General features: G+C 47.9%; 1 protein-coding gene across 2 annotated transcripts in view; it reads left to right on the top strand.

The window, feature by feature from the left end:
* The window catches only part of ZCCHC14 (zinc finger CCHC-type containing 14), an 80,397-nt gene extending 71,129 nt beyond the window's left edge, over positions 1 to 9,268 (top strand). Inside the window, exons 9-13 of one of the 2 annotated variants that reach the window (XM_017543674.2) lie at positions 546 to 637; positions 1,263 to 1,390; positions 2,366 to 2,506; positions 2,584 to 4,044; positions 5,208 to 9,268. In XM_017543674.2, the coding sequence (XP_017399163.1) occupies positions 546 to 637; positions 1,263 to 1,390; positions 2,366 to 2,506; positions 2,584 to 4,044; positions 5,208 to 5,263 (1,878 nt within the window). In that variant the 3' untranslated portion in view covers positions 5,264 to 9,268. Of the gene's footprint in view, positions 1 to 545; positions 638 to 1,262; positions 1,391 to 2,365; positions 2,507 to 2,583; positions 4,146 to 5,207 lie in introns of those variants that run through there. The other variant, XM_017543673.2, reaches the window with a different exon arrangement.
* Positions 9,269 to 11,489: the final 2,221 nt, after the last annotated feature.

Raw genomic sequence — 11,489 nt, 5'->3', positions numbered from 1 at the left:
ACCCAGGAGGCAGAGGTTGCGGTGAGCCGAGATCACGCCATCGCTCTCCAGCCTGGGTAACAAGAGCGAAACTCCGTCTCAAAAAAAAAAAAAAAGGAATTGCATTCTGATGGGGCTGTCCTGGGGAGGTTGGGGCGCTATCATAAATCACATCTCCATGGCAGTTGAAACTGTGACTTACACAGACGTTTTCTTTTAGTCACCTGCCCCACAGCATTTAACTGCTGGTAACTTACAGAGCAGAGAGCAAGTGGGTACTTTTGACAGAGTGGTGTGCTCATCTATACAGCCTCCACGGAAGGTGCCGTGGATGGGCCAGGGACACTCTTGCTCAGAACCATGTCTTGGAGTTGAACCATTGACACCAAGTCATTTAGCCAGCAAGGGCTCTGGTATTCCCCAGCCTGTAATTGCCTAGTTCAGTTGGGTCTGTTTGCTTATGCCAGAGATGGAATAAATTTACCTTAAATTCGACTCCAACTTCTTTGTTCTCAGAATCCTCACTAATGTCTCAGTAACTTTGTCATTTGTTTTTTCTGTGAAAGTTTTTGAGCCTTACTGAAGAAGATCTGAATAAATTTGAGTCCCTCACCATGGGTGCAAAGAAGAAGCTCAAGACCCAGCTGGAGCTGGAGAAGTGAGTTTGAAACCTGGGTTTGTTTCTGTTCCTCACGTGCTGAATGGAGTGCTGGGGCTTCCAGTGTAAATACCAGTGACTGGATCACTTTCTGCTGCTTATCCAGTCCTTAGTCATGCATGCATGCATGCATTCATTCATTCAGACGGAGTCTTGCTCTGTGTCTCCCAGGCTGGAGTGCAGTGGCACATCTCAGCTCACCACAATCTCTGCCTCCCGGTTCAAGCAATTCTCCTGCCTCAGTCTCCCAAGTAGATGGGATTATAGGTGTCTGCCACCACACCCAGCTCATTTTTTGTATTTTTAGTAGAAATGAGGTTTCGTCATGTTGGCCGCGCTGGTCTCCAATCCCGACCTCAGGTGATCCACTTGCCATGGCCTCCCAAAGTACTGGGATTACAGGCGTGAGCCACTGCACCCAGCCAAGTCATTCTTTTAAAGTTCTGCAAATGTGGCTTTGGTTTGACAGGAAAGGACCTTTATAGTGAATGTGAGCAATCAGAATTATTTCTTCGCCTTGATGATTTGGGGGAGTCACCCTGTGGAGTAGATGCATCTGGAAGGCATGTGTGAGGCAGCCCACGCAGGCAGGGCTCACTTGTTCCTGTGCTTGATGGTTTCACAGGGAGAAGTCAGAGAGACGGTGCCTGAACCCCTCGGCCCCGTCGCTGGTCACCAGCAGTGGTGTGGCTCGAGTGCCCCCCACCAGCCACGTCGGGCCCGTGCAGTCGGGGCGGGGCAGCCACGCAGCAGGTGAGCAAGGGTGTGTCAGGCAGACGGGTTACTCGTTCACAGAGAGGACTGGTGTTTCGGGCAGAGAGGTTACTTGTATGCAGAGAGGACCTTGTGTTCTTTTTGATGATCATATACTTTAGATCACACTCATTTGATTTTTACATTTTTAAATCTTTATACTCATTTTCCATTATTTTAACTGTTATAGTCTCTGCTGTAAGAAAATAGAATGGACAGTGGCTTAGGAGCTAGAGGGCAGCCACTTCCCTGAAGTTGCTTGGGCAACAACGGTCAGGATCAGGTCCAGAAACTGCCACAGTGAGAGCAAGCGCGTGAGGGTGAGCAGAAATTGGATGGGAGCACCTTCCTCCCCAGGACTGGTGCCCAGAGGCCGTGTTTCAGTCAGTGCCTTTAATGTTGGCCCATCAGTGATGACGGCTCTCTGTGGACCTTCCTGCTCTGGGGGACCTGCAGTCTCAGCAATTTGGTTTTCATCCTCTCCCCCTCTCAGAAAGGGTAGGACACCTAGTGCGCTTGCTCCATTGTCTCACAAGATGAGCCAGGTTTTCTTCATGATAGAAATCGTAGGAGCAGTGGCTCAGGAAGAAAACATCGTGCCAGGATGGATTTTAAGTGGAGATTTAACTGGAAAGGTCTGTGTGAATCGGCCAGCCTCTGGACGGGGCGCTGCGCAGTGTTGTGATGGTTTCTGGTGGTGCTGGGGATTCCAACCTTCACGGCAGTGTTCTGGAGTTGGTGGTGGGGGCGGGCAGGGCCCTGGCTGAAGGGGTGTTGACTAGCGCTGCCATTTGAACCTGCCATATCCATACCGTGAGGCTGGGCCGGCGTGTTTGTTTTCTGACTCTGAGAGCCCTGCCTGCCCCTGGAAGGAGCACCTGCGGATGATGTGATGCAGGTGCACGGGACGGGGCTGAGCCTTTGGGGGTGCTAGCTGATGGCCAGAGCATCAGCTCCTCTGTGCCTCTTCTGCAGAGCTTCGGGTGGAAGTGGAGCAGCCCCATCACCAGCTGCCCCGGGAAGGCAGCTCCTCGGAGTACTCCAGTTCCTCCTCCAGCCCCATGGGGGTGCAGGCCCGGGAAGAGAGCTCCGACAGCGCCGAGGAGAACGACAGACGTAAGGGCACGTGCATCGCACTGGCTCAACCTGGCCCAGCTGTGAGACGGCACTGACCATTCTGTTTCCCTCTCTAGGTGTGGAGATTCACTTGGAGAGCACCGACAAGGAGAAGCCAGTGATGCTACTGAACCACTTCACTTCCAGTTCTGCCAGACCCACGGCCCAGGTTCTCCCTGTGCAGAATGAGGCCAGCTCCAGCCCGTCGGGCCACCACCCCCTGCCCCCGCAGATGATGACTGCAGCCTCACACATAGCACCCATCCGCATGTTGAATTCCGTGCACAAGTCGGAAAGGGGAGGCGCGGACATGAAGCTCCTCTCATCTTCTGTGCACTCCCTTTTGTCTCTAGAAGAAAGGAATAAAGGATCTGGACCAAGAAGCAGCATGAAAGTGGACAAGAGCTTTGCCAGTGCCATGATGGACGTGCTGCCCACGTCCGCACCCCACCAGCCTGTGCAGGTTATCTCTGGGCTTTCGGAGAGCAGCTCCATGTCACCCACGGTCTCCTTCGGTCCCCGGGCCAAAGTCGTGCATGCGTCCACGCTGGACAGGGTGCTGAAGACGGCACAGCAACCGGCCCTGGTTGTGGAGACCAGCACAGCCGCCACGGGCACGCCCAGCACAGTCCTCCATGCCGCCCGCCCGCCCATCAAACTGCTACTGTCATCATCTGTTCCTGCTGATTCTGCCATTTCTGGGCAAACTTCCTGTCCTAATAATGTGCAAATGAGTGTGCCCCCTGCAATAATAAATCCCCGGACTGCTCTGTACACAGCCAACACCAAAGTTGCCTTTTCTGCAATGAGCAGTATGCCAGTGGGCCCCCTGCAGGGTGGCTTCTGTGCGAACAGCAACACTGCCTCTCCCAGCAGCCACCCCTCCACGTCCTTTGCAAACATGGCCACATTGCCCAGCTGCCCAGCCCCCAGCTCCAGCCCGGCACTATCCTCCGTCCCTGAAAGCAGTTTCTATAGCAGCAGTGGCGGTGGCGGCTCCACAGGAAACATTCCTGCCTCGAATCCAAACCACCACCACCACCACCACCATCAGCAGCCCCCGGCACCCCCACAGCCCGCACCCCCGCCGCCGGGCTGCATCGTCTGCACGTCCTGCGGCTGCAGCGGCAGCTGCGGCTCGAGCGGCCTGACCGTAAGCTACACCAACTACTTCCAGCACCCGTTCTCCGGGCCGTCCATGTTCACCTTCCCGTTCTTGCCCTTCAGTCCCATGTGCAGCAGCGGCTACGTCAGCACCCAGCAGTATGGCGGCGGCTCCACCTTCCCCGTCGTGCACGCCCCCTACAGCAGCAGTGGGACCCCAGACCCCGTCCTGAGCGGGCAGTCCACATTTGCAGTGCCACCCATGCAGAACTTCATGACGGGGACGGCTGGGGTGTACCAGACCCAGGGGCTGGTGGGCAGTAGCAATGGTTCCAGTCACAAAAAGAGCGGGAACCTATCTTGTTACAACTGTGGGGCCACTGGGCACCGTGCTCAGGACTGCAAACAGCCGTCCATGGACTTCAACCGGCCAGGTAAGCGCGCGCCATGGCCGCGCCAGCCAGCCTCCCGTGGGACCAAGGCACACAAAGGCTTGGCTTTTATGAAGAGTAAACTTATTTCTTTGTAAAGCAAATGATTTTTTGAATGCTCTTTGAAAGCGCGTGGAAATCTTACTGATAGGCTGTGAGGTCCCCGGAAGGGCTGCAGTTGGGCCTAAAACCGGCATTATGATTGCAGACAACCTCTGGGTCTAGAAGGTGCTTAGCAGGTGTGGACAGGGCCTCCCTTGCTGTCAGGTCTTGCTTCGAGCCCAGAGCGGCCAGTGTGAGGGATTCAGTGCTGCCCCCTGGCTTACAGTGGGGCCCTCAGGCTGTGGCGCATGTCTGTCTGGACCCTCCAGGGTAGGGCTCGCCGTCCCCTCTGCACCCCTCCCTGCCAGTGTGGGTGTGGGGGCTGTTGTCCCTCAGCTGTGCGGCATCTTCCATTCCCTCCGGTTTCAGCTCCACACTTTTTTATCTCCTTTAGTCAAATCCCAATGGATGTCTGATGTATTTATAATAGGTTTCTTCTTGCTGTTTGTTTTGAAAACTGGGGACTGGGAAAGTGAGTCCCAACTCTCACAACTCACTGTGCTACCTTACAAAAGTCACTTGATCTCTACAGACTTCCAGTCGCTTCTAAGGGTTGCACTAGATCTGTGATTCTCAGACCTGTCTGTACAGCACTGTCACCTGGAGAGTGTTTAGAAAAACACCCCCTGACTCAGCAGGTCTGCGGGTGAGGTGGGCTGATGGCGCTCTGCCATGCAAGCTCGGGTGGGTCTGTGCCTCCCTTCATAGAGTTGGCTGCATCTCCAGAGGCATGGGGCACTTGCCAGCCCTCACCTGCCCTCACCCAGTGCCAGGACACACGTTAGAGCAGCCCGCTTACCGTGTGCAAAGCCTGACTCCCCGAGAAAACTCCTCAAGAAAAAGATTGGTAACGTTTCCTGACTCATTTCACCCGTCTGATTTTACAGACTTGTAAAATTAGGTCCCGTTTTGCAGGGGCAGGAAGGGAGTGGAACCAGGTTGGGTGGTCTAGATTTCCAGCACCAGAATCTTGCCCAGTGGCTCTGGAAATGACTGGACAGATTGGTGGTTGGTGGTAATTCTACAGTCATTCAAATTTGTCCTCTTTTTCCCCCTCTCTCTAGGTACTTTTAGGTTGAAATACGCCCCTCCAGCAGAAAGTCTGGACTCCACAGATTGATATTTTTCTCTGGCAACAGAACATTATTAAGCCATGGAGACATAAGGAAAATTAAATACACAACTGAGAAGTCTAGTTGCTGTTGAGCTTAATATTTTTAATCCAAAGGTGCTTTACTTTTCCTAGACTGGATAGAAAATCTAGCGTAGAAGTGCATCATACTCGATTTATTGCCAAAACCCTAGATTGGAGCTTGGTGTCAGACTTGCCTAGTGGGCATTTCTGTGGCCGGCGCAATCCGCCACCGACACTTTTGGTTGCAGTGCAGAGACTCCATGTCTCCCGAAGAGCATTGCCGTCATTGGCCCTCCTAGGCTCACACGTCAATTCCAGGGCAGCTACACGTGGTCTGAATCGAGAACTGAGCTTGGGGTTCTCCAAGTGGAGTTCCACCCGTCGGACTCTTGACACCCCTGGGCTAGGGAAAATGTCGACTTTGTTTTGTTTTGTTCCTAAAGTGATTAGGCACTAATCTCTGGGATTTTTAAGGATTGCACTACAGAAGAATGTACCCTGATGTAAATCTCTGCAGTTCTGGGAGACAAACTCCTCTGAGAACAGTCAGTGCAAGAGACTCCAATAATCCAGATTAAAGAGTCAGCACCAGCAGGCTACTGGACTTAGGACACAACAGAGATTTAGTATTCCTTCCCTCCTCCAAGCACTTGTAGCAGTTTCAGGTTTTTAATTTTTTCTGCAAATAAATTTAAACTACATTATTAAATAGAAATAGTTTACTCGCAACAACTTAATTTCTAAGGGTCCAAGTCCCAGAGAATCCATAGCCGTCAAAGCTTTGAGAGTACCTTCCTTCCCAGCCGGTCAGGGGCTCTGAGCCCTGTCTTCCACTGCAGATGACCTCTTTCGGGGGCACGGTGACAGCGCGGCTCTGTGAGTGGCTGTGAGGATGCTGCATGTCCTTAGCAGAGTTTGCAAGTTGCTTTCTCTCCCACGGGCTCCCCAAGAACCTCCAACCCCAAGGCTTACCGCTAGCGGATTCACACCTGAGACAGACATTTCAACAATGATACAGTCCTGTCACTTATCAGCAAAAGATTGGGAATTTTCTCCTGTCAACTTCTTTTGTATTAGGCTGTGTATTGATAGTTAATTCCGTTAAAAATTACTTGGAAAACAGTGGAAAGTGGTAGGACTCTGGAAGCGGCCACACACCCGAGAGCGACGGGATCTGTACAAGTCTGGTTTTTGTAAGGTAGGAATAAAAGTCCTCACTGTAGATCTCTCAGTTTCAACCCATGGAAACGAAAACCTTTTGTCTGAAATTTACAGACTTAAATCTTCACGGTTAAAGGGAATTTTCTGCTAAAATAATACTATGATCTAAAATGCAAAAGTCTTCAGTGTTAAAATATTGATTGGTAACATCATGCCAGGGATTTTGCAGTTGAATATTTTTTTTAATTGACAATATTCAGACCATTCTTAAAATGGGACAATCAGCCTCATGAAAAATTGATGTAAATCAAAAGAATACCCTAGAGTGAGGCATGGCGTGAGGGTTGAATTGTAAGAGCAGTTCCTAACTTCATAGAAACTAAAACAGAAAGATGTTACTTTTTTTATGACAGGCTTTTAGAATTTTTTAGTTTTAGTTGAATTTTATTTCTATGCAATGCAGAATTAACAGACCTCTGTATTCTCTCTCCTCATGGTACACAGTATTACAGTGTTGAAGTAATGGTGATGCTTATTACAACAGCTATTTAGGGGAATGTTACGTTGATCTCTTAAATTATAAACACTACAAAATGTCAAAATAATGAGAACTGACACAACTTGCCTTAAAGAGTACTAGACTGGACCTTGTCATATTACGTTAAAGGAAGACTTAGAGTGTTCATTGATGTTTACGATTTTAATATTTCTGAAGGCCATTACAGTGGCCTGGATATGTGCTGAAAGCCAAACTTTTAAATTTTTTGGTTTTTTAAACAAAGAAATATTTTAAATAAATCCTATTTCAACACTGAAATTGTTGAAAACTGTCTCATAACAAAAGGAAAGAAAATTTACATTTTTGTTTTAGTGGTCAGTATAGGGGAATGAAAGCGTCTGTTGTTACCCTTGTAACTATTTTGATAAGTATTAGAGGTTAACCTTAAATACAGCAAAGCATTAAAACCGAAAGTTTTCAACTCGAAGCCTGGCATTCAGCGCTGAGGTAAACGAGTTCCGACACTGTCACAGCTGTGTTCCCGGCAGCGAAGTTCTCTGCGGAGCTTCCAGTCATTTTGAACGTGCATGGGCAGCAGTGCGACATCTCTGGGGAGGCTGTCCAAAGTCGAGACTCGTGAGATGTAAATAGGAACTACACAGTGCAGAGAAGATGGAACCACCAGTCCGTGAGGCCTCTCCCTGAGGGAGTCGCAGGCTTGGACTTGAGAGTATTTGCCAGCAGTGAGCGCTGGTGAATCTCTCCAAAAGCAACCAAGGTCGGCGCACTTGAAGAGCATTTTGCATTCATCAGAAGATTTCCTCATCTGAAAACACAGGACATACTGACCCTTTCAAGTACTTAGTCATTTTCCTGAAATTGTGATCTGTATCAGAATGCTGTGGCAACCAGGTAGGTGTGGCGCTGGCCACGCGCCACGTCTTTGCCCTTTGTAGTCTGTCAGATAGTAAAGTTTCTAACCCTGTTTTTTGAATCTCCAAGAATGGGGAAAGTGGAATGTAGAGATGGAAGTAGAATGTGATGTTGGGATACAACAGCTATTTAATCCTACGTTTTATTTTTTAAGCAAAACACTGAGTTTTCTACCTTATTTTCTAATGTTGATTTCATGGTAATATTGACAGTTGGAGGTGTTTAACATAAAAACTCATTGCTAAAGAGCACTGAGGAAATGGGAGCTAGCACTTGTAATAAAAATAAACACAAGATATTTTCTCGAATGCATATACGTGATTGGGTATTTTAGAAACCAGCATCATCTGTCATCTCCAGAAGATTACAGGAGTCAGCTTGCTAATACAGCAGTGTTAGTTGGTTCCATATTTTTAATTCAGTACTTAGAATTCTAGGTCCTGTATTGCCCAAACTCAGCACAGTTAGTTTCTACCACAGACTCTGTCTTGGGGCACAGTGGTGGCGGTAGTGACTTTGCCTAAACATCACCCAGCTGGACACAGGCTGAGCGGGGCTGCCCCTCACTGTAGGCACTTGGCCAGGGGGAACTGGGTTGCACCCTCCTCGCTCCCTGTCACTCGTCACTCTCCTGCTTCCCAGCATTTTGTTTTATGCCTTGCTCGTTGTACATCTGACTGATAGTACCGCATGCCGAGGTCTTCAGATTGTGAGGAAAGCCGTCTCCATGCTTGACTCGACTGCTGTCCCAGAGGAGAGTCCTGTGTGAACTGAGCAGGGGTGGCTGTGCTTTCCAGCATGCAGGTGACACTGAAAGCCATGGGTTCTGAAGAGGCTAATTTGTTGAAAAGTCCCAAGGGTCTGAATGAAAGCATCTTTAATCAACACTCAACACTTGCAATATTCTAGAAAACCATATACTGTGCTGGTTGAGGCCAAAGGTCAACATTGCTCCACTGTTCACCAATGAGGGGGAGCTGTGGCCATGAGCCACGGCCTCATGTGTCTTGTATCAAGCCCTCATCACATGTATGAGTCTTACGTGCACAAAAAAGAGAAGGCCTTGGTCCTGAAACTGAACACCTTGTGTACTCAATCTTCACAGCTTCTATTGGACATATTTTCTTTTTAGGAATGAAGGAAAATTCTCCCATTTTTGAGCCATTCTTTTGTCAATTCTACGAAATTGCATGTAACTTTATAAATATTTTTAAAAGATATAGTTTTGTAAATATTTAATATTCCGCTAATTTGATTTTGAATTGTAAATGTCAAGTATTCTGTTTTTGGGGTTTTTATGTTTTATTATACTTTGTTAAAAAGGACAAATTGTACATTTTTAGAATGTTTTTATGAGTAAATTTAATGTACTGAAAATAAAAATTTTAAAAAAGGCTCTGTGTTTGATTTCACTAGCTATTTGTCCCAGAATATGAAGCACACACTTTTTCAAATCAGTCTGAATCTCCAAACTAGGGATTCCATCCTTTCTACCTTCTCAGAGAAGTAAAAACGATGACTGATTTTAAACCCATTCATTCTCTATCAAGGTGCCAACTTTTTTTTTTTTTTGAGACAACAGAGTTTGGCTCTTGTTGCCCAGGCTGGAGTGCAGTGGCACGATCCCTGCTCAATGCCATCTCTACCTCCCAGGTTCAAGTGATTCTCCTGCCTCAGCCTCCTGAGTAGCTGGGATTACAGGCATGCACCACCACGCCCGGCGAGTTTTTTATTTTTTAGTAGAGACAGGGTTTCTCCATGTTGGTCAGGCTGGTCTCAAACTCTTGACCTCAGGTGATCCACCCACCTTGGCGATTCAGAGTGCTGGGATTATAGGCATGAGCCACCATGCCCAGCCAAGTTTTGTATTTTTTTTTTTTTTTTTAAGTGTCCCTGGAATTTGCAAAGATGTAAATTCCTCATTTGGGGTTAAAGATATTCCAGCACGAGTTGCCATAAAAAATCAAAGTTGGCATGAATAAATCTCAGATACCTAGGGATGTGGCCCTACCCTGAAGTGGCTCTTTCCCAGGGAGGGAGCTGGCCTGCTGCAGAGGGGGTGACAGCGACACAAGCCACCAGCTGCCACACCACCCTGTGACGTATAGGATCATGCTCCCATGGCATCTAAGACCACACCCTTCTGGACTGGGGAGGTGGCAACATACTGAGCATGTGCTCTGGGAAGTGAGTAGGGACACAGCACCCATGGGGAGCTTTGAAGTCAGGACAAAGGGGACACAGGTGCTTTTGTTGAGCGGCTGGCCTGGGAAGGCAGTTTTACCAGCTCACTGCCTTGTATTTTTCTAACAGACTTTTAGGTGCCTACTTAAATCGGAGCTGGGCTCAGAGTTCCCTAGATGGGGCTGGCCACTGGTCTGAGTGCTGAAGTGTGTTTACGCTGCATCTGAACACGGTGCCAGCAGCTCCCCACTGGGTCCCCCAAGGTTACACTTTCTTGACCACATACACCTAATACCTTTGGTGGTTAGTTTAGAGCAGATTATTGGGTATTTATTCCCACAAATCATGTGGGTCTCGCCATCCATCTATCATATCCTGTGGCAGGTGAGTTCTCGAGAACTTCGAAAGTCCAGACCTGGTGGCAGGGCCTTGGCCGAGGCGAGGAGGGCGACCTTGACAAGGCAGAGACCATCAGAGGGCAGAGTCCCTCCATGTGAGTGCCCCCTCAGCACGACACAACCAGCCTGGATGCCCCTCTTGGGAATACAAGGACCCACTTGGCTTTGGAAAGTACAAACAGTGTGGGATCCAAGTCTCAAATACTGATGCCATTAAACTGAGCTTTAATGACCATTTTTAATTGTGCCTTTATTCAACTTAGTTCATTAAAAATGTACGTTTTAAAGATCCTACAAATAAAGTGACCATTCACTCGTGGAATATAGGTCACCCCTCAGCACGTTATTTTTTTTAAAAAGCAGTATTTCTTATAGGAATCTTGGTGATCACACAGTAGTTACAATAATGTCAGATATGATGTATACAGTCTAAATGAGACAGGCCAGTTAAGAATTTACATAATGTAAAAATATACATATTAAAAGGTAGCCAAGTGGACAAACGCATGCAGCGGGAAAGCAAGTGACAGGAACTCCTTTAACATCAGTAGAGGGCCCAGATGGAAGGAAGCTAGTTTCCCCACTGCAGTAAACAGCTTTCACTAACGTACACAGGTTTTCCATACACATCTAAACACACAAGGTTAAGTTGTGATCTGCTACACGGACGGTCTAAAGTGGTGTAACTGACCTTCCTGTGATACTCCCAAGAAAACTGTAAATACTGAACCCCATGCAGGTAATGGGAAGCACTGGTCTTTCATCATGGGTTGAACCTGAAGAGATTTAACTTCTGACATTACCATTTAAAAGAGTATGGCTCCTTTTGCTATGTTTTCTCCACAAGACATGCACTTACTTAGTGTGGGAGAATTCTGATGGCTGTTTGACCTAACGTGATAACTGAACTACTATTAAAAATGTGGGACCTTTTCAGTAATATTGAGTTACACATTTAACATTAAAAAAAAAAAAAAATCATCCATAGCTTTAAGCCAGATGATAGAAGGGAGTGTCTGAATTTGAATGCTTTTAG

Source organism: Cebus imitator, unplaced genomic scaffold (genome assembly GCF_001604975.1).
Source record: "Cebus imitator isolate Cc_AM_T3 unplaced genomic scaffold, Cebus_imitator-1.0 Scaffold159, whole genome shotgun sequence".
Classification (NCBI taxonomy): domain Eukaryota; kingdom Metazoa; phylum Chordata; class Mammalia; order Primates; family Cebidae; genus Cebus; species Cebus imitator.
This window is presented reverse-complemented; position numbering and strand designations above follow the sequence as displayed.